The 22,613-nt window shown below is 37.9% G+C and overlaps 3 protein-coding genes across 3 annotated transcripts; 2 read left to right on the top strand and 1 right to left on the bottom strand.

The window, feature by feature from the left end:
• Nucleotides 1–1,095: 1,095 nt before the first annotated feature.
• LOC120734966 (cytochrome c oxidase assembly protein COX20, mitochondrial) lies at nt 1,096–3,957 on the top strand. The gene is made up of 4 exons (XM_040034098.1): nt 1,096–1,224; nt 1,937–2,051; nt 2,787–2,850; nt 2,998–3,957. Exons 1-4 carry the CDS (start codon nt 1,192–1,194, stop codon nt 3,140–3,142), a joined length of 357 nt encoding a protein of 118 aa, XP_039890032.1. The 5' UTR covers nt 1,096–1,191; the 3' UTR covers nt 3,143–3,957.
• A 1,954-nt stretch (nt 3,958–5,911) lies between these two features.
• Nucleotides 5,912–12,508, top strand: si:ch211-132e22.4. Its single transcript, XM_040034086.1, has 2 exons — nt 5,912–6,377; nt 11,213–12,508. Exons 1-2 carry the CDS (start codon nt 6,200–6,202, stop codon nt 11,935–11,937), a joined length of 903 nt encoding a protein of 300 aa, XP_039890020.1. The 5' UTR covers nt 5,912–6,199; the 3' UTR covers nt 11,938–12,508.
• An 808-nt stretch (nt 12,509–13,316) lies between these two features.
• Nucleotides 13,317–19,038, bottom strand: LOC120734958 (solute carrier family 22 member 7-like). The gene is made up of 11 exons (XM_040034085.1): nt 18,491–19,038; nt 17,998–18,401; nt 17,691–17,794; nt 17,330–17,484; nt 17,025–17,193; nt 16,754–16,874; nt 15,796–15,905; nt 15,436–15,650; nt 14,100–14,208; nt 13,700–13,906; nt 13,317–13,431 (listed from the first exon to the last, which is right to left on the bottom strand). The coding sequence occupies exons 2-11, from the start codon at nt 18,382–18,384 to the stop codon at nt 13,368–13,370; spliced, it is 1,641 nt and encodes a 546-aa protein (XP_039890019.1). The 5' UTR covers nt 18,385–18,401; nt 18,491–19,038; the 3' UTR covers nt 13,317–13,367.
• Nucleotides 19,039–22,613: the final 3,575 nt, after the last annotated feature.

Below are 22,613 nucleotides of genomic sequence, written 5' to 3'. Positions count from 1 at the left end.
TTCGCTTTAACCATTAAAAATAAAAGTCGGTTCAGAGAATGCTTAAAAATCTGTTCAAATAATTTTTATAATATATTTGAGACAAACCTTAAACAATGTTTTACACTGTTTATTAGTCTACACCTCTTCTTTCTAGTCACTCCCCCTGTTATAGGTACAGTGCTCAAGTCTTTAATCTTCCTCTTTCATTTTTGTGATATTCAATCAGACTCCTAAAGTGAGGTAATAATAATAATTACCAACAAAACAGGATGACTGCTAATCTGTTGCGGATGTAGTGAAATAACCTTGTTTTTAAATGGGGGATCATTGTGACATGCAGGCTTCCTGTTTGATGTTGTTTAATGGAAACGTCTACCCTGTCACATAATTCCCGTCAGGATTAATGTTTGTGATAGGTTAGGATGACACAGCAGTGTGACTTCAGTTTCCTTTTCATTTAACTAATTAACCATTTATTTACTGTATCCATTTTCTATAACACATAAAACAAGGCAGTGCAGTCTGTATTTAGAACATATTGTCTTCAACCAGTTTACTTGAGTTTTTTTCCTTAAAGCAAATAGGCACATCTACAAGCTGAAAAGTGATTGCAAATGTCAATGTCCTCTGTTTATTTTTATTTTTTTTAGGTCTTATATCTCTGCTTATATTGGCAAATAGCCTGTAGTAAACACTACTGCAATCATTTTTTGTCAGTCAGTTTTATATATCTTTCATTTATCATGGAAAAAATTTTCAAAAAATTGGCAAAGAGGGCAACAGAAATTGTAAAAAATAAATAAATAAATAAATAAATAAATAAAACAAATAACATCACAGTTCTATAAGCATATTTTAAGTGACCGAAAAGGCCTGGGTTGATTACAATGTAGGCACAATAATGAAGAGTCATAAAGATACTTGCTAAACATGTCATTACTGACTTTTTATATCTAACCCCTTTATAAATCCTGTTCACTACTAAGTAGCGATATTAGACGTGAAAAACACAGAAAAACAGGAAATCATTTTTTTTTGCAGACGCCGGAACCACACATCTTTAGTACGTTTGAGTCGGCGACTCATAGGGAACGGACCATTCGACAGGTACGACGCATGCGTACAGAGGCAATGTTGTTACGAAAGTGATTATATGTTTTTAATATAAATTGAACTTGCACGTTGAAGAAGCACACATACGGCGGCTATATGGCAGGAGAAGATAGGGAGACTCAGACCAAGGTGAGAACTCGAAGGGACTCGATGGAATCGCGGCGGAAAAGCATTGGTGTTTGCAGAAGGTCAACATCAGCCGATTTGATTTAGCTTATTTAATTTGAACTGTAGGAGAAAATGAGGAAAATATAAGTTAACAACGAGCTCAATTCGAGTAATGACAACAGGCCGAACGTTTAAATTAAGCAGCAGTTAAAGAGGACAGCTGGATGATACATAACCTTCGTGAGACAAGACGCTTCAGACAAGACCCGATTTGGAAATTTGGTGCTTAAAGATTAACTTTAAGTAGCAGACATGAAACCAGCATCCCTGTTAGTGAGGCAACGATTTTCTTAGACAGTATGGCAATCCGAAAACTTCGGCTTACGGATTATTGACCCTATTATTCAATATTTCTGTAAAACGCCTGTCTGTGTTCACAACAACACATTTAAATGAATAAAAAAAACAATGGACTGTGAGTGGTGTGACTGTGAGTACTGGAAAACATTAACGTGCAATAAACTGTAAAGATATTCTTTTTGGCATCATTGGATTTCTATCCAGTGTGGGGAAAATGTTGTAGGTGCCCGTTGGTCACCATGAACATCTGATTATTTCCTAACTGACAAACACAGTGTTCACACAACATTGTAAAGCATTTATAGACAAAGATGGAATTCGTTTTTGGAAGAAATTAAGATCAATGTGTATGTCTTTACTGTCTGTTCTTCAGGGTCTGAGGCTGCTGGGGATCCTGGATGTCCAGAACACTCCTTGTGCCAGGGAGGCCATCCTGCATGGAGCTGGAGGCTCAGTAGCTGCTGGGCTGCTTTATTTTCTGGCTACTAGTGAGTCTTGAGTCTGAAATGTCTCTGAATTTACTGCTTGATTGTTTTTATTACTGTCACTCAAATGTTAAAGTACAGTTACTTTTGGATGCTCCCTTGCCACAAGAGGTCGCTACAGCAGGTAACTGTAGTCAACAGGGTTTATAAAGGGGATATGCATAAAATAAAGAAAGGATGTGTTTTGTAATTATTTTTATGACGCTGCATTACTGTATCTACATTATAATCAATACAGTCCTTTAAAAAAAACAACTTTTTGATAACAATGTGACTTTATCTGGATAAAAACAGAAAATCTAATAATCACTTTGCCAAAACCTGATCGCAGCTTCCACCCTGTGAGAGGGATGCTGTTTGCGACTCAAAATGACTTTATATGTTTCACGAGTAATCTATTTGGCAAACATATCACAGATTATAGGCCAACGAGTCACTTAGAACAGTTTAAATACAGGCAATCTTTTTTTTTTTTTGGAAAATAACGTAAATCACCTTTTGGCACAACATGCAGTACCCTTCCTGACGCAGCATCAGAGGGGACGTGTGTCACGGTTCGCATGTGGAGTAATTTATTATAATTTTCTTGTACAGTTCATCATGCAAAGCCAAAACCTCTTGATGTATCCAAACCTTAGTACACATTTTATGGTAGTCCCTTTAAACAGAAATGCAAGTAAACAAAAGTTATTCCAGTTCATCTTATAGTTATCTGACTCGTTTTCTTGTTGTCCTCAGGTCGGGTGAAGAGGTCTTTTGATGTGGGATTTGCGGGTTTTATGGTCACCACACTCGGGTCCTGGTAGGTCTTAAGGACACAGTTTTTCTTCAGTGCCTTTCACGTTTTAGTCAGAATAAACATTTCTGTTTTTGGCTCTTTCTCGCCTGTCTAGCTTGTTTACTACTTTGTTGTGTAACTGGAATGCTCCTGTTTCTTCCCACTGTCAAGGTTTTATTGCAGGATGAACAATGCTAAGCTCCGTGTGCAGCAGAGGCTGATACAGGAAGGCATCAAAAACAAGGTCGCATATGAAGGAACTGTTATGGACCCCACAAAAAAAGGCAAAGCAGAAGCACCTTCAGGCCCCTCGTGACCGCTAGCTCTTTTCCTCTCGGAGGACAAAAGAGAATGCAGCTAGGGTAAACAGACCTAACTGAGTTTCTCTGAATTGATGGACAACATTATTAGAAACATTTCATGGATGTTTTTCTGTGTTGGATTGTTAAGGAGCTCCTTCTCTGTTATTGAAATTCCTTCATAATCTGAAAGCGCCAAAGCAAGTTAGTTTCATGTTCCAGTCCCTGACATGATGAGTTTGACTCATTTTCACTGTATCCTAATGCTAAACTAATAAAAGAAGTACTGATTTTGTTTTATTTGTTTTAAAATGATGATCAGGTTAAGTTATTAATGGGGTTTTCTACACATCAGCCTCTACATAATGTAAAATGGAAACTGCTAGTGTGAATCTGTTGTTTTATGTTATTAAAGCAACAAAATCAAAAGGTGTATCAGAAATGAAGGAAAATCAGGATGTACTGGAGTCTTTTCAGTGGTGTTTATCTGAATGTGCTGAATGAAGCGTCTGTGGGAGAAAGTACAGAGCAGCAGGATTTGTGACTCAGTCTTTAAATCCACTGTAACCCTGAAGGTTTGATGATTTAATATGTAACAGTTACATGCTTTCGAAATTAAGATTAAGATTAAAAATCAAAACAAAGGCCTCATATAGAAATTGTAATTGATGTTTTTTTTATTATAAACTTTTCTGTGATTCAACTATTAATAAAATTACTGTGAGCCTTAAATTTAGGTTTAGCTTACATTTTGAGTCTGTTACCAGGGTAACGGTTTCTGTGATCCTAGCTTACTGGCAGGTTTTCTTTAATAAACAGAACTTCTCTCTGACTCCTCTTCTGCAGCTGCAACTGAACCAGCTGGCCGAGCCTCTTTTTCATTTCTGCGGTCACAAAGTTGCCATTTTGATATAAATTTGTTACTTTTGTTTGTTTAGTTTACATCAGGCTGTCAGCCTCTTACTGTAGTGATCACGTATGTATGAAATTTCAAACATATACGATCTACGAACAAGTTCTTCTCAAGTTACAGCCGAATTCAACTCAAGAATCACATGAAAAATTTGGTTGACTCCTGCTTTATTTATAGAGGTAAATTAAGTGCAGATAAATGCTGACTGAGTGGAGAATGCTGATTACGATGACTCATTTTCCCTTGTGTATTATTTATTTGTTTCTATGGGGCTCATGGTCCACACTCAAACACATTTATTTGCCCTTTACAGCTGAATTAAAACTGAGGTTCCTGGTACCAGCTACAGGACATGCAACAGGAGTGTAAAAGTAGTTTTATATCTCAGCTACCTTAAAAAGGAAAAACTGGAAAATGAAATCTAAAACACTGTGCAGAAGAAGTAAGATATGCAAGGCTACATCAAACAGATCAGATTAAGAAGGGAATCATTGTTCAGTCCAGGTTCCTGTTCAGCTCCTGTATATTTTACTCTGATGCACAATGTACAAAGAATTTCTGCTCACATTCTTCATTTACATTTTTTCTCCTGCATAGTCACATAAAGTAAAAACCTTTATCAGGTTGTGTAGCTAATAGTAATCTAATGAACATGAGATTCCATTTATTGTTATTTAGCGCATGTGAAAAGTTTTGTTTTAAGTTTTCTATCAGATCAGTTTTAGAAAGAGAAAAATCATTATTTACCACTTTAGCAGGTTAATAATTTGTTCTGTCTGATCACTTTTGACCATTTATAGCCCTGAGCCTTAGAACTTCAAAGAACAAGACAAAAACAACAACAACAACAAGAACATTTAGAAAAACAAAGCAGAAAATATGGCAGCATGTTAAACAAAAAAAACCAACAACTACCATTTTAGGAATTACAGTATTTAATAAAAAAAACTGAATAATTTGAGGGTTTTTTTGTTTGTTTTTGTTGCGTTTCCTGTTTTTTGGTCTGTTTTGCCCTTGTGAGTCATATATTTGATATAAAACAAACAACTCTTTAAGGCAAATAATCCTCCTGGGTAAAAATAAAATCTAAGCTCCTCCCTTTAGAAATAAAAAAATAGTGCGACACAAACATACAGAAATAAAGTTTACATACAGGCTGTTAAATTATACTGATATCAGTTTTTAATGCAAATCTTCTCATCCTGCTGTGTCACAGACACGAACACCAACAGAGGCTGAGCACATCCACGCCTCATTCAAAGCAGCTTTCTGAGCTCTGTTGAGATCATGAGGCTCAGCACAGCAGCAATAAACAGCTTTGTAAAAGTTCCATGACACGTAGTTTCACAAGAAGACTTAATTCACACACCAGACATGTTACTCAGACACATGGTGTCTGACATTTTAAGACGGAACTGACATATTTGAACAGTTTTTGAATTTAATCTGGAAAAAAGGCTGGGATCACACCTGAAGTGGTTTTGACGCGTGGCAGTAAACACGACATACACCACAGGTAGGACATGAAGAAAGTTATTAAAAATGATAAAAATACAGTCTGTCCTTTCTCTGAATTCAGGATTGCAATGGATGTTTTTAGGATGCACCATTTAGTTCCATTATAATCTAGACCTCAAAAACCGGGTAACTCTCACTCAGACGTTCTGGATGGACAAGCAGCACTGCAGGGAAGCAGAAAATTATGTAAATGTGGGGATGAATTGTCTCTTAAACGATCTCTAAACTTAACTCGCTTCTCTGCTGCTGTCATGTTGGTATGTTCCGTCAGTTTGATGACAAATATATATTTATTTAGAAAAAAAAATAACCGTGTTAACAAAAAAACATTTTTTTTCTTAAAAGGAAATGTGCTTATATTGAAATAGAGTTCAAAGGTCTCATATTAAATTAAATGGGAGCTCAGTGCATAGTTTAGACAGAATCGTGGATAGCTAAGCACTGTTATTCGTCTATATTGAGGTTTGTGTTTAAGGGCTCACATGTACATATCGGATGTGTTTATCTGGCACATTAAAAATGATTTTGTCCTTGTGTTTTTGCATACTGCAGTAGGTGGTCACTGCAGCCTGCTGCCTTCACAGCATCACCTCTTTGATCATCTAAACAGCTGAACACATAAAGAGCTGCTGTGCAGCCTCTTATGGCTGACAACAACATGGTGACAATAGCTGTCCCTGACCTCGTCATTTCCACTGTTAGTGCCACTAATAACACCGCCACCAATGTCCACTTAGCCAAAGTGATGAATTGGCTGACCTTCAGCCTTGGGCTGCCCGCCATTGGACTCGCTCTTTACATCCTCAAGAATCTCTCCAAAGGTTTGTCTTCTCTGTGTTTAAATATGTCTTGTGATTAGAGTACAGCCTTTCAGAGCTAAAGATGCAGAGGTTTGAGTTAGACATTTTGGCTAAAGCTGGGACAAAGTTGGCACTAGCAGTGTGTGCAGCACAGTATATGTTTTTTGTTTTGTTTCATTCTTGGGATTTTATCACTGTGCATCACTTTAACCCCCACTTCTAACTGCTTGTCACCACTGAACACCTTTTTCAAGTGTGGCTAATGGAAACCAAAGAAAATAGCCCCTTGGATCTAACATGAATTGTCTTTGATTACTTTTACCTCAAAAACTGGGCAGATAACAGCTTCTGGGCACCTCCTGCGCATCCTGCTGGACACTAGGAGGCAGTCAAATTTCATGTAAAAGTAAAATTTCATGTCTTGCTTTCAGCAGTTGTAAATTTACACACAAGGTAACAGCTAAATGTAGACAATACAAATTTGTTTCTTCACCCTGAATATATAGCCACTATTATAAATCTACTGAGCCACTAAACAGGTAAACCAAAGACAGTGGAGACGATTGTATCATATCATCAAAGAGGGATAAGGAGGCTGACATTTGTCTTCAGGAATGCAGCGTATGCTCCCGACAGGTTGATATCACAGCTAATGTGATGGCAGCAGCAGAATACACTGATCTAAATGGGACTGCTTACTGATGGCACCGAAAAGACCTGAAACAAAATTCAACACAGACGCATGGAGATAAACTCTGGGTCTCTGGCATCATAACAGCCTGGCTGATAACCTTCAGGAATACTTCTTGTACCAGAAACCTTCAAACTGTTAGGTGTAGAACACATGCCTCACAGAATGTAAAAAGAAATGAGAAGAAAAGCAACAAGCCACTGAACCACAGCAAAGGAATCGTAGGCACAGATAAGTAGTGGCTCTTAACACACTTTAAACAAATAGCCCAAATTACTGGTGACTGTGGTCTACGACATGCACATTCAGTGGAGAAGGGGTGATTAAATGCTGCCTCCTAAAAGTAGCCATCTCTGCAGAAAACAAAAGACTTTCAGAAAGGTTGTTAAAGCACAAATACGATGAATGTGATATTTTGCGCTGTGCCGCATACATTTAGAGAGGAAGCGTTAAACCTTGTTTAAGCCTGCTGACGGCTAATTGTTATCAGATGTCCACAGGCAAAGTTTTGTTTAAGCTACTCAGCCTGTGCATCTGTTTCAAATAACTATGTATTTTTTTTCATTGGGATGAATTTGATAAACTATTTGAAGATCATCTGAAATTACTCAGAAATCTGATTGGGACCCACACCCAGTTTCACACCTTGGCTCAGGCGATTAGAGGATCATCAGAGGGTCCTTTTGTCCCTCTGTGGGGGGAAACTCCCACTAGGTTTAAATCTGGGACTCCCCACCATTTGACCTTAGAACTGAAGAAGCTTCTCGGATGAGAGGTGAAACGTCTTCAAGCAACTTAAAGAAGTCCAGACGCTTTTCTTTGCACGCTCCTTTGACTACGATGACTGAGAACCTTCACAGACATACTCAGAAATCTATGCTTATAACAGCAAACATCAATCTTAGTAGTAATACGATGGCACTAGTCCAATATGGCGGCCAACCAAACCGGTTTGACAACCCGTTTGACCGGTTTCGTGCGTGTGCGCATGCGCGTTCAGGTGTGCTACCGGTTATGCTTGTTCATGTGTGGAAACACCACAGGGCATCATAGGGGTTATATGAGTTTATATGTTTTTAACTGGGTTTTAATTTAATCAAACCATAGGGTTTTTTAATTAAACTATTTTTATCACTTAGGTGTATCGCAACATTCAGTTATGCAGACATATGTGTTCTTAAAAGCAATTCTTTGTTTCTTGTTTCATTCTTGGCGGAGTGGAAGCTGTTTTGGTTCACAGTGCACCTTAACAAAGAGGGGGTGCTCTAGTCAAAAGTGTTGGTAATAGTGTTTTAATCACACTAATTTTCTAAATCTGACAATGTCTCAGCTTGCAGTGATGCAAGCATTTTATTTTATAAATGGCACAAATGGGAATTTCTTCTGAATGGGTGATGTCAGCATGTTCACAAAGGTTTCATTTAATCAAACCCCTAGTTTTAATTTAACTAGTCATCAACACTAACATCGTTCTTGGATTACTGGATTTTTAAACGTATGTATGTTTTAAACCATAATTTAAAACAATCGCAAGTTTAAAACATACATACGTTTAAAAATCCAGTAATCCAGAAACGATGTTAGTGTTGATGATCGCAAAGAAAATGGTGTGCTCTGCAGCGAATCTTGAGGCGTAAATGGCTCAGGGTTTCGGGCTCTGAGCGTGTTTTTTATATAGGATGGGTGTTTCCAAAAAGAAAGGTATGTCTCCAACCAATTTAAATGAGACCCTTCAGGGCTTTTGTCTTCTCTAGGAATTACAAAGGAGCCGATACTTCAGACAATAGGCGGGGTCGCCACCCGACTGGTACACCTGCCCCATTTACCTTGTCGAGGAATTACAAAAAGAGCCAATACCGGCCACTTTAAACAATAGGTTGGGCCCTTGTTCTCATGGTACTCTCAACTAGTGATACCCGCGGTGGGCTTTTGCAATCCTGAACAAATTCAAACAATTAGCCAGCTGTTGAAAAGACGGAGCGGGTCTGGGCGACTGGTGTTAGAAGTATCACTGTAGCGTTTATTTTCTAAAGGGCTGAATGTTATTTGCGACCATCTGTTGTGTTAAAAACTACTCTGAAACCATGAAACCCCTTACAGAAGAAATGCCCGTTTGATCCATTTTTTAAATAAATAAAATGCTTGCATTGCTGCAAGGTGTGACACCAGAATCACAAAATGAGTGTATTTAAAAGACGATTAGTTTGAAAAGAGCGATACTGGCTGCTTATAGCATTTATTTTCTAAAGGACTGAATGCTATTTGTGACATTTACTGTGTTAAAAACTAGCTGGCTTTGTCTCACTCTTAGTTCAACATTCCGAAATCCCGATTTTTAAATAAAATGATCGCTGGATGATCAACCCTGGAAAGAAACCCCAGTAGATGTGTAAAAACTAGTTAAATTAAAACTAGGGGTTTGATTAAATGAAACCTCTGTGAACATGCTGACATCACCCATTCAGAAGAAATTCCCATTTGTGCCATTTATAAAATAAAATGCTTGCATCACTGCAAGCTGAGACATTGTCAGATTTAGAAAATTAGTGTGACTAAAACACTATTACCGACACTTTTGACTAGAGCACCCCCTCTTTGCTAAGGTGCACTGTGAACCAAAACAGCTTCCACTCCGCCAAGAATGAAACAAGAAACAAAGAATTGCTTTTAAGAACACATATGTCTGCATAACTGAATGTTGCGATACACCTAAGTGATAAAAATAGTTTAATTAAAAAACCCTATGGTTTGATTAAATTAAAACCCAGTTAAAAACCTATAAACTCATATAAACCTATAAACTCATATAACCCCTATGATGCCCTGTGGTGTTTCCACACATGAACAAGCATAACCGGTAGCACACCTGAACGCGCATGCGCACACGCACGAAACCGGTCAAACGGGTTGTCAAACGGGTTTGGTTGGCCGCCATATTGGACTAGTGCCATCGTATTACTACTAATCTTCTTTTCCCTTCATTCCCCAATGACCTTGGCCACGTCTCATAAGTAATCTGCAGCTATACAGTAAAATACAAGAAAGTAATGTGAACCCTTTTGAACAAAAATATCCACGGCCATAAACTCAAACAGAGATAGTGTGGTCAGACACTTCAACTGAAATTTTGCAAAAGCATGACAACAAAGTCATATCTGGAAGGACGTAAAGCCAGTCAAACGCCCCAAGATCTCAGCAGTCCAGTTTCTGGTATGGAGGGCGATGCTGAGGCACCAAAACTGGGAGAGACACACTAACATCCCAGCAGCTCAATTTATTTGGATCTGTCTAGCCTTTCCTACCCACTCGGGTTTAGCATGCTGTTTTTCTAGGAAGTTGAATAAGGACAAAAACTGGAAGTACAGTATGCATTAGAAACACTTAAAAAGACCCCTCACTGGAGGGGAATCTGTTGGTAATACCTTTTGTTAGAACCAAACATGGTGAAGCAGTTTTATGCTTCTTAGTGCTGGAATTTTGTACCCAAGCATTGCTGCACACCATGTTCATCCTTGCATGGAAACAGTGGTTCAGGTGGTTGGGAAGCTCATCTGTAACCGGAAGGTTGCCGGTTCGATCCCCCAGCTCTCTCTGTCCTGGTCGTAGTGTCCTTGGACAAGACACTTCACCCTATTGGTGATGGCCAGAGGGGCTGATGGTGTGATATGGCAGCCTCACTTCTGTCAGTCTGCCCCAGGGCAGCTGTGGCTGCACCAGTGTGTGAATGTGAGAGTGGATTAATAGTGGGTGCCTAGAAAAGCGCTACATAAATGCAATCTATTATTATCTCGCAAGTTAAGGAATCTGTTGCTAACGTCTTGGTTCCAGATACCACAGCACACCTTCAGGTGTCTAGTTCAGTCCATGCCTCAACAGGTCAAAGCCGTTTTAGCAGCAAAAGGGGGACCAACACAATATTAGACACGTGGCCATAATGTCATGCCTGGTAAATGTATAATTGTTAAGCCAACTGCTAGTGATCAGGGACTTCTGCGCTTCTGAATAAATATCTTCAGCACTTCTGTTGGATCAGCAAATAACGGATAAGCACCTGTTTCTAACAACATGTCATCATCTTGATAGGTTTTAGTATTTCCTGAGTACAAGTGAAGTATTTAATAGCAATAGTTCAGCAATTCATTTAATTTCTGTGTTTGTTTTCCAGGTGGGAATAAAGTTCCCATGCACGTCATCTTCCTCCTGGTTTCTGACATCATCAGTTTCTTCGGACGTCCTGATGTGAGTCAGAAAGTGGACAGCGGGTCCACGTTCTCTGCCAATCCCACCGACTTCATCTTATATTTTGGTGTCGTCTCCAATATCACCCTCATGCTGTTCATAGCTCAGGAGCGCCATCTCCAGGTGGCCTACCCACAGTGCCTTGCCTGCTGCACCAGTATCAGGAGGCATCCTGTAGTGGCCTTGGTGGCATGGGCTGCCCCATTCGCCATCCTGGCTCTCGCTGTGCTACAGTACAACCTCTGGTTCGCTGTGGCTCTCCTTGCTCCTTTCCCCTTTCTCCTCTTCTTTGCTGTGGACTCATTGAGGGCTCTGAATTGCTCCAGATCTAATCCTTCATCACCAGAGAGGAGAAGGACAGTGGTGGGTATTGGTGCAATCTGGGCCAACTACACTGTCCTCTATGTCCCTTTCATCCTCAACCTCCTTCTTGAAGCTCTGTCCTTGACAGAGGTGGTGAGCTATCTGGGGCTAGTGTCTCACCTGCTGCTCTACCTCAGCCCTCTGGTGGACCCTTTCATCTATATATTCATGAATAAGGGTCCCAAAGAGGTGCTGCAGGCACTGCCCTGCTGCCAAAGGTGTAGTCAGAAAGAAAACATGACACCCACAGTGAACACTGTGTCTGAGACAGTAGAAACAAGACTTTGAAGAGGAAATACAGGAAACACACAAATCTGGCATGGGACAGTTCATAAATCTGTCAGATTTCTGGAAGAGATTTTTAGTCTGAGGCATTTTACACAGGAATGATTCTGTTACTCTAAACTTGTAAAACTATAAACTACTGTAAACACATAAGACTGCAGTTATGTGCGGGCAAGGAGAAGAGAAATCTGATAGCAATTAGCTTTGGCAAGACCACACAAGTAGTGTCAATGAAAAGTGTCAGGTTGAATATAATTGGATGTTACAGGTCAGCTGGTAGCAAGGTGGTTGATGAGATGGTAAACAGAATGAGCGGCTCCATTCCAACACTGAAATACTGGATATGGAGAAATCTGGCTCTCAAATCCTTCCTCAGCCATACGAGCACATATGCTTCATATGCACAATCAAAATAAGGGTCACTGGATTAGCCATTGTCCATTATAACTGCAAAGCTACCAACACGGTCTACTCATCTATTTCAGCTTATCATAACGTCTCTCTCTATATCTGAAATGCTTTGTATTTGTTTGTATTAACACTTGCTTTCTTTCATTGTCAATTTCTTTTTATAAGTTAGCGTTCCTTTTTAAGTATATTTACAATTGTAGGAAATTGTTACCAGTGCTGGAAAATCAACTTTTCTTGCAGGAATGTGCACACACACACACACCTACATCTGAAGGGCAGCCTAAAAAGCGAGCGGATGGCTGTTCCCTTCAGGATCTTGCTGGATACATTTATTTTTGCTGTGTTCTCATATTTTAGTTAATGCAAAGCTCAGTATTGCTGGATAATTGTAAAAAGTACAAGTTGAAATGTAATGAACTGTAAGAACATACCTGTCTGTGTTTACACTGAGCAGTAAGGTCACTTTTGATCATCTAACAGGTTGTTCTAATATTAGAACTGCCTCACATACATTAAAAATAACACGGTGAAGCTCTTCCATACATCTTGCATATGTTTTTTTAATTTAAAAAAAAAAACAACTGTGAAAATGTAAATTCCTGTTGATTTGTACAGTTTTTAAGATCTCACAATACTTCTTGCTTCATGTACTTTATTAAACCTATAAATTTTATTGTACTTAGATTTTAATGCAGTTACACATCTATATTTTTCTCATTTTCCTTTTTTCATTTTGTTTTTCTTTTTTTTTTCAATTGTGTAAATATCAGTGGGGAACTGTCTCGGTATTTAAAAAAAAAGGTCCACATATAAAGTCTAATACAGTAGATAAAACGACTGAAAACATCTTAGTGTCATTTTGTTTTGGAAAACAACGAAAAATGCATCATCTTTTAGATCAAATAAAATTGTAACTGAACATTGGTCAGTGCTATTTTTTAATGTTATAAAAAAATGACATTTATTCTTTCTTTTTTTACATTTTTGTTCAAAATCTCTTTTGATTTTGAATTCATTCTTCGTTAACCCAATTGTGACTTAACTTCTAGGAAAATAGGCGAGGATTCCTTGGATACATCTTTCTTTCTGAAATTAAAAAGAATGGAAAAAAATAAATACAGACAGACCAACATAATATTTAAAATAAGTTAAATAAAACATCAGTAGCTCAACAAAAGGCTTAAAAGTCTTTTAAAAATCACACAGCTTATATTTTAAATAACTCATATATATATATATATATATATATATATATATATATATATATATATATATATATATATATATATATCTATAAGTATTTTACACATTTAATGTATTAATTATAATATATGTATTGTATTATGTCACCAACCTTGGATTTTCTATGTCATCAATTGTCTCAGGCAGCTTCACATTCAGTGTTTCTGGAAGAAGCAGAGCCACTAGGCCAGAAATAATGGCTAAAGAGCAGAGGATGATCTGAGGAAGAAGAGTCCACACATCCTCCAGCAGCAGGATGAGTGGAGCAATTGATACTCCCAGACGACTCACGAAACTAGTATAGCCCAAACCATTCTGCCTGATAAGACAGAAAATAAGTCAGAGGAAGTGAAACCTCTGTAACCCTGCTGAAGGCAGGCGAGTTTATAGACCTTAGGTGATCTTTACTCAAATAATAATTAACATCCAATGCCAGAATAATGCATAATAATCCTACCAAATAAAAAATAACTGGCATGGGTCAAGGGATTGGAAGTAAGTGAATCACTGACCTGGTCACGGTAGGGTAAAGCTCAGTGGTGTAGAGGAAGATGGTTGTAAATGAAGCTTCTGAAAGACCTTTTCCAAGTGTGGCAACAATGGCACGCATGTGCCACAAATCTAAAGAAAAAAAAAGAAAAGAAATAGATAATAATAATAATAATCATTTACATTTACTTACTGTGAAACAAAAGGGAAAACTGATCACTGCAGTATAAGCTGCAGTATTTATTCTACAGCAGTGGTCTGGTAATCTAAGGATATAACATCTGTAAATAAAAGTGGAGAATGGCTTTAAAGTCTTACCAAAAAAGTGCCCTAAAAACCTGCATTCTGTCTAATGGCCAGCAGAAGGCTTTTGTGAAAAAGAAGTCAAGTAGTGATTTCTTCTATTAAATATGTATTTAATTTGCTTGTAAGTTATTACTTGGCTAAAAACTTAAGTGATGACTAAACAGTCTCAGTCACAAAAATCTTTTAAAAAGTCTAATTTACAGTAAAAAAAAAAAAAAGATAGTAATACTTCAGGTAATGGCTACATTGTGATTGACAGGTACCATTAAATACAATTTCGATGCCAAAACTAGCATACAAATTAATATCATAGTAAATGAACAATGTATGCTGGGAAAAAAAAACAGGCTAGCAGAAACTAGCAAACTTGGTTAGCTGGGTCCTGTATGTGTGGAGTTTACATGTTCTCCCTCCCGCTGTGTGGATTCTCTTTGTGTACTCAGGGCAAATCCCAGCGCTTAAAGACAAGCATTTCAGATTAATTAGTGACTCTAAATTGGCCATAGATGTGAGTGTAAGTCAAAGGTTATCATTCTTCATGTGTTAGCCCTGCGATAGACTGGTGACCTGTCCAAGGTCTACCCCCCTTCTCCCAAATATGACAATAGGGATACGCTCCAGCCCTGCGATGACCCTAAACTGGATGTGTTTTCAAAAAGCAGAATGGATGGATGGCTGGATGGACAAATAGATGGATGTATATCTTCACAAAATGCCAACAGTCAAAATTCCCAACTCAAGCCTTCAAATCAGTGATCCACAAACGACTGGCTGTAAAAACTTCATACACAAGAAAAACTGCATTCTTCCTCTTCCTGTAAAAGAGAGCACATTAAAATCTCACGGTATGATTTTATTATGCTCTCTTTTACAGTGACCCTGTTTGGGTGAATGAATGCACCTGAACTGAGAAGTTATTGGTTTCACAAAGATACCTCTGCTAATAAAATGAGTGCACTTTAGTTTTCACAGTATTACAAATAAACAAACCAGCCTGCAGTCTGTGCGGTTACAAAACTTCTGGAAAACAGGTAACAAAAAGCTCTCAGTGACCTTTGGGAATAAAGATGTTTATCCCGATGCAGATCCCTGTCAGTAGCAGCGTGCCTGATTGGCATTTCCTTCGTCCAATGATGTTGAGAAAACAATAAATTGTGAGCTTGGCAGGAACTTCAATGGCTCCATAGATAAAGTGTGTGAGGTACATATTCAAACCAAACCCAGTGATGTTCAAGCTGATTCCATAGTATGTTGAGGCGACTCCATACCTGCAGAATATAAAAAAGTATTTTTATAAAACCTACAGTATTCAAAATTCAACTATCTGATTAATTCAAAATCTCAGAGTAGTAGATAGAGGTAGTTTATGATTTATATAATTGTTGTTGGTATTGTCTTCATGCTGATACACACCAAACAATTCCAAGTAAAAAAGTTAACCATCTCATTCTCGGGGTTTTGACTAGGTGGAAGTACGTATAGTTTTTTGCCTGGTTTTCCTGGACTTCTATGTTGGAAAGAGTCTGTAGACAAACAGAAATAATAAGCAGTTAAACATGGATATTGATTTCTGGGCTAAATCTAAATTTTTATTGTTTTTTTGTTGCTATTTTAACATGTTGGTTCGAAACAGGTCTCTCTTATAAATGAGACACAGAGTCTCAATGTTTTGTCCTTCAGAATGCTGAGGCACAAAACTCATATTGTATGTGTTGAAGAAGGTGATGAAACAGGAGGAATGACTCCAGTTTTAAGCGGTCTGTCAAGAAAAGTTCATTCAAGAACTCTGGAGTTTCACAAAGTGTGGACTAAGGCTGATGTCACTGTTTCAAGAGCCACAATCCACATCAAACCACTCCTGAACCAGAGACAAAGTCAGAAACATGTAACTTAGGCTAAGGAGAAAAAGAACTGAATCGTTGATCATTGATACAAAGTCCATTGAACATCAAAGTTAAAGAGTGTGGATGAAGAGTGCACAGTATCCAAAGTGTGTGAAGTCCAATGTGAAGTTTCTGCTGTCTGTGATGATTATACAACTGTCTACCAAGAGATTTCAGAGCATTTCTGTAGTCTGCTCACAAGCTTTGTATGGATCCTGAATCTCTTTTCTAGTAGGAGCTGGCGCCTTCTCACAGTGCAAAAATTTTTGCTTGATTAACCCATGCAACTTAACTTATGTACTTAAGTAGAATTGTCAGGTATCTGTACTTTACTTGAGCAGTTTTTTTCTGACAACTTTTTACTTTTACTCCCTACATTTTTAAACGATTATCTTTACTTTCGACTCATTTTCTTACATTTTCAAAATGGGCTTGTTAGTTTTGATTTGACGTATTTGAGGGAAGTTATAAACGAAGCCCAGCCTTACCTCTAGTTTTTCTCTGGAAAGTTTTTGTCTTCTGTTGATGTTTGCACATTTGTCAAGATAAAACTGGGCCCTTTCCACTTTACCATTTGCTAAAAGCCAGCGAGCAGATTCAGGAATCCACCTACAATTATAATCATACAAAATAATCAACCATTAATTACAACGATTATAAGTCAGATGTGGGAAATACACTTCCAAAAAATGTCATGAATTAATGTTGTTATGAATGAAAAACATCTGTTTTGGTCCCCTGCTGTTGTACTTCACTTACCACCAGGTTAGAACTGCGAATCCTAACGGGGCTGTAACCGTCATGGTCAACGTCCGCCAGTCAGTGAGAAGAAAGGCCATCCCAGCCAGCAGCATGTAACCTACAGACCAGGCCAGGCTGCCAATCACCCCAATAGTTGACCTATGACTTATGTCAGCCCACTCAATGGCTGAAAGGTATGAAAAGTACCAAAATTAATGATTATTAGTTTATTGTTAATTATGAATTTTAAACCTACAACAACTGATTTTAGGGGCGCAACATGTGATGTGTTAACATTTTTTGAAGGCAAAAAAGTCATTTACTGAGAACTATTGAGATGATGCTGATTCCTGTCAGTGAAAATCCAGTGAAAAATCTCAGCACTGCAAACAGTATGTAGGAGTTTGCAAATGTGCTGGAGAAGCCGAACACGATCGACAAAATGTAAGAGACCAGAAGCATGGTTTTTCTCCCATACCTGGAAACAGCACAGGAAGTACATTTTCCCATAACAACCTACGAAGGCCTCAAAGGGGTTTCACAAATGTAAAAGTACAGTCATGTTTTTTAAGTGTGGTTTTGACCAAAGAATCATCACAACTATTATTCCTTGTGCACGATAAATTGAACAATGGAAAAACAAATGCATCTCCAGCATAAAGTGAACTGCTAGAATTGCTTTACTTATCACAGAAGAATCCAAAAGCTAGGGCTCCGATCGTAACTCCAACGAAGAATATTGTGTTTGTGGTTTTTGTCAGGCTCTTTTTATCACAGACAAGGTTCCACTGGGAAAGAAACCCACAGAGGAAAGCATCATTTAATTTGATCCATTTAGATACTAGTTTCTTCTATTCAGGCCAATGTAAGGGTCAATATTTTTTTAAATAAAATTTGAATTTCATGACAGTCAATTTATGTCACACACATCTGTGCATGTTTTTTGTTTTTTGCAATATTAGTTTTTAGTCGTACACTATTTTTACTGTACCTCTGTGGCCAGCGTGGAAATGAAGGTGGAATTGTCATAAACCCATCCACTCTGACACCAAACTGTGGGCAGGTCAGTGCGGTTGGAGCTGTTGGATAAAAGCTGAAACTGAGGCTCTGCGAACATCTCACAGGATTTCGGCTCCCCATCTTCTCGTACAGGAAGGCTGACAGTCAGTTTCTGCTCCTGAGTTAAATTTCTGAAGAGTTCTTCTGAAGACTTCTCCAGCGTGCTAATGTCACAGTGGTGAGGGGGCACAGCAGCAATGAAGTTATTTAGTAAGAAGTGACAGGGGAGAACCATCCGCGAGGTGCACAGCAGGATGAGGATGGCGATTTGGAAACGCCCAAACCCATCTATTTCCTCGAGGATGGTCTCAAACTTCATCTTTGCTCTGCTTGTGACTGCAAAAGTAAGAGGTTTAGAGTTCGTTTAAAATGTCAGAAAGTTAAAGATGTGAACATGTATCAATACAAAGACTGAGATTACTCACCTGCATAAAAAGCTGCATAGGGTGCATGCACTCGAGCTGCAATGTCCTCTTCTGAGTTCTCTGCCCCCTTTTATATGATAGGGTTGGATTTAAGCTCTTCAGAAATTTGCCTGGCAAACTGATTTGATCATTAACTTCAGGGTGACTTTTGAACATCATTACATTGCAAAATATGTCAAAGTCCAAGTTGGTACTCCAAGTTACACATTGGAGAAGCTAGTACAAATGTCAAATGCCCCTTAACCCTCCTGCTACATGAATGTAAGGACAATAAAATTTAAATAATGCAAACCACAAAACCAAGCAAACAAATGATCTCCATAAAAAGCTTGTGACATTTCCCTTCATAAAAATCAGTAAGCGAAAGTGACTCTGGGAAAGGACAAAATGTTCTTACTCTGATCTCAGTGTCTCGGGGTCTCTGTGTGGGTACCTTCTACAAAGCTCACAGTTCAATAGAATGCAGATTTTAAGGCAAATGCCTCAAACAAGCTAGGCTGGTTAGTAACCCATCCACTGATAACCCTCAGCCACATTTTAACTTACAAGTGTTAGTCCTTCTTCAAGGAACAATTGAGCTTCAGACATGCCCCACTCTGCATACGTTTAGGACAGAAATGATGTAATGCTCGAGGGTCACTAGTCAGCAAATATGACAATTAAAATAACTGATTGGATAGCACTTCTAAGATATTAATTCTCTCACAGTTTACACCTGTGTACATTATTAAATTAAGATTTAGTCATGAACTGTTTTACTTCACATCTGTTTCTAATGTATTGATGTAAAGCAAGTAAAGTAAAAATTTATTTATATAGCACCTTTCAAGATAAAAATCACAAAGTGCTTCGCAGAAGCTAAAACCTAAAAATAAAAATCAACCAAAAGCAAGTTTAAAACCACGGCCGGCAGCGGCAAAGCCAAACACAGGCGCCATCATACCAAAAGATGTTTCACCTTTCTTCATTGCATAACAGTCAAATAACAATGTAAAAATCAGAAACAGATACAAAAGAGTTAAGAAATACTACTTTAATTCACACAGATAAACGAAACATGTCAGTTTAATCAATTACAGTTTAACATGTCAGTTTAATCAATTACACAGAATAGTACAACATGTATACATGTTTTTTTTTACTTGGCTACATGTGTGTCAGTGGATGTTTCAACCAACCAAGCTTATTTAATTATTTAAGTGTGTAGAGCAGGGGTGGCCATTCCAGGCCTCGAGGGCCGGTGTCCTGCAGGTTTTAGATCTCACCTTGGGTCAACACACCTGAATCACATGATTAGTTCGTTACCAGGCCTCTGGAGAACTACAAGACATGTTAAGGAGCTAATTTAGCCATTTAAATCAGCTGTGTTGGTTCAAGGACAAATCTAAAACCTGCAGGGACACCGGCCCCGAGGCCTGGAGTTGCCCACCCCTGGTGAAGAGCAACAATAGAGGAACTGCAAATGTTACAAGCAATTCCACTGAAGAACCATCTGCACACTGCACAAAAATTACTTTTCAGGTTTACAATTTCCTGCTACTTGGAAAATTAAAGAGTAGAGGCCAAAAGGTCAAATATCATGCAATTTGAATTTGAAAATTGCATTTTATGCTGGATACTATTACAGGTCATCGAATCCTCACTGAATCAAAATTAAATTAATATTTAAGAAAGAGGGGGCCTCTGAAAATTAGCATCTACTTCACCATTTTTGAAAATAGTCAGAGGTTAAAATGTATTTGAGTTATTTCTGGTTTTAGTAAACAACTTTTGATCAAATAGCTGAACCACTTTTTTGTAGCATTTTATATGTTTTTTTTCCCAGCTACAGATGTGAGAGACAGAATGTAAAAGTTAGCAGTGCCATGCTATCATGCTGCTTTTGTGATTTTTGCTTGGGAGTTGACCTGCGCAAATACGCATGATGATAAAACACTGTAATTTGGAAGCTCAAATTTGCATCAGCAAGATATTTCCTCATGTTCAAAACATTTTCCTCATTGAAATCTGTGATGATTTTAAGCAATCTGGTGGGACAACATTTGGCTATGACCACTTGCAAACCTGTAAAAATCATTCTAAATTTGGGAATAAACATGTCTTCAAGCATGAGATTGTGTGTGTGCTTTTATGGGGCAAAAAAGTCCATCAGAGGCACAGTTCTTAATTGGAGTAAGGCACATGTTCTAAATATTGGGATATATGTAAATACACTGTAGATGTTTTCCACATAGTAATAGATGAAAAAAGGGAAAAGCGCATAATTTTGTTTTGAATAACTTTTTGTAAGAAGAATTTACTTACATTACTCAACTTACCTGCAAAAGTCTTGAGCCACTTTCTTCTTTGCTTCCAAGGAGCCAGAGTTTCTTGCGTGTTTTTAAAGTGTTCTTGAGAAATAGTTCATCAAACTTTCTGAAGGTTTTTTTGTTTGCTTCTCAGTTAAGCCACTTACCACTGACCTATCAATCAATCAAGCATAAAAAGGCACCTAAACTCAACAGACAAACCAATGTTGAGAAGTAGAGCAGAGCAAATAAAGAATTATGCCTATTTTTTCTTCAACAAAACATATAAAAGTGACCATAGTGGCTTTTTTCATAAGAAGTTTTAAAACTGGTAAATTTGAATTGAAAGTGACATCACTGGACAACACCAGGGTGAGGGACTTTTTAGAGGGACTGTTTAGTTTTGAAGCTCTTCCATCCAGGTTTTACTTCTGTGCTATGAAGTAAAAATGGACTACATCTAGAGAAGAGCATTCCAGGGTGATGACCCGCAGTTGCACATACAAGTAAAACATAACCATCCTACATAATTTACATTTGAGTAATCAATTGCTATTTGTCTTTTTCTTTAGCCTTTTTATACTAGAAGAAAATCCCACATTTCTTTTGATTTCCAGGGTTCTTATATTCCTGCTCTGCAAAAAGAGAACAATGCTACTAAAGCAAAAGGGGAAAAAATGGGATAAGCAAAACACATCCAAATTGGAAACGTAGTTAATTTTAGAAGTTTAAAAATGTTTACCTTTGTTTTTTTATTTTTTCAGCCCAATAATAGATTATTGTATTAGAATACCTAAAGAATTCATTAATGTATTAGAATGTATTAGAATACATCAAGTATTCTAATACATTAGAATACTATGTATTATGTATTAGAATACATTAAGATTAGGCTTAAAACTTTCCTTTTCGGTAAAGCATATAGTTAGGGCTGTATCAGGTAACCCTGAATCATCCCTTAGTTATGCTGCAATAGGCATAGGCTGCTGGGGGACTCCCATGATGCATTGAGTTTTTCTTTTTTAGTCACCTTTTTTACTCACTATGTGTTAATAGACCTCTCTGCATTGAATTGTACTTCTTATTAATCTCTGTCTCTCTCTTCCACAGCATGTCTTTATCCCGTCTTCCTTCACCTGAACTGGTCACGGCAGTTGGCCGCCCCTCCCTGAGCCTGGTTCTGCCGGAGGTTTCTTCCTGTTCAAAGGGAGTTTTTTCTTCCCACTGTCACCAAAGTGCTTGCTCATAGGGGGTCATATGATAGTTGGGTTTTTCTCTATATGTATTATTGTAGGATCTACTGTACAATATAAAGCGCCTTGAGGCGACTGTTGTTGTGATTTGGCGCTGTATAAATAAATTTGAATTTTAAAAAATTACATTAAAGGTATATAAATGTATAAATTATAACTGTTGGCTAAATTTGACAATCTGTATTTATTGACTGAGCAAGTGTTTTGTTTTAGTCATCTGAAACTGATTGAAGTCATGCTCAAGTACAATGGGTATTTGTTACGGTAGTGACCATATTTGGACACTAGGTGGTGGTGTAGCCTCTTCTTATAAAGATAAATTAAGCTCAGCATGCTACAGCAGGTGAAATGACAGGATTAACACACTGAATAAGTAATAAGCTAGTTTGTCTTCCGTATTTAACATTATTTTCTCATAATTTCAGAGTGTCTAGTGCACTGGTCAAACGCACAGGACATAAAAAGGATAAAAAGGGATACAAGTTCTTTTGGACTTTGATTGTTTGCGGTTCACTATTTTGTTAATCAAACATTAAACAGAATAAACCAGCAGCCCACACTAAAAGCAATTAATGTGACTGA

The sequence above is a fragment of the Simochromis diagramma genome, unplaced genomic scaffold (genome assembly GCF_900408965.1).
Source record: "Simochromis diagramma unplaced genomic scaffold, fSimDia1.1 OVJJ01000176.1, whole genome shotgun sequence".
Taxonomy (NCBI): domain Eukaryota; kingdom Metazoa; phylum Chordata; class Actinopteri; order Cichliformes; family Cichlidae; genus Simochromis; species Simochromis diagramma.
Note: the sequence above shows the minus strand (reverse complement) of the source record. Positions and strands in the feature narration are given on the sequence as shown.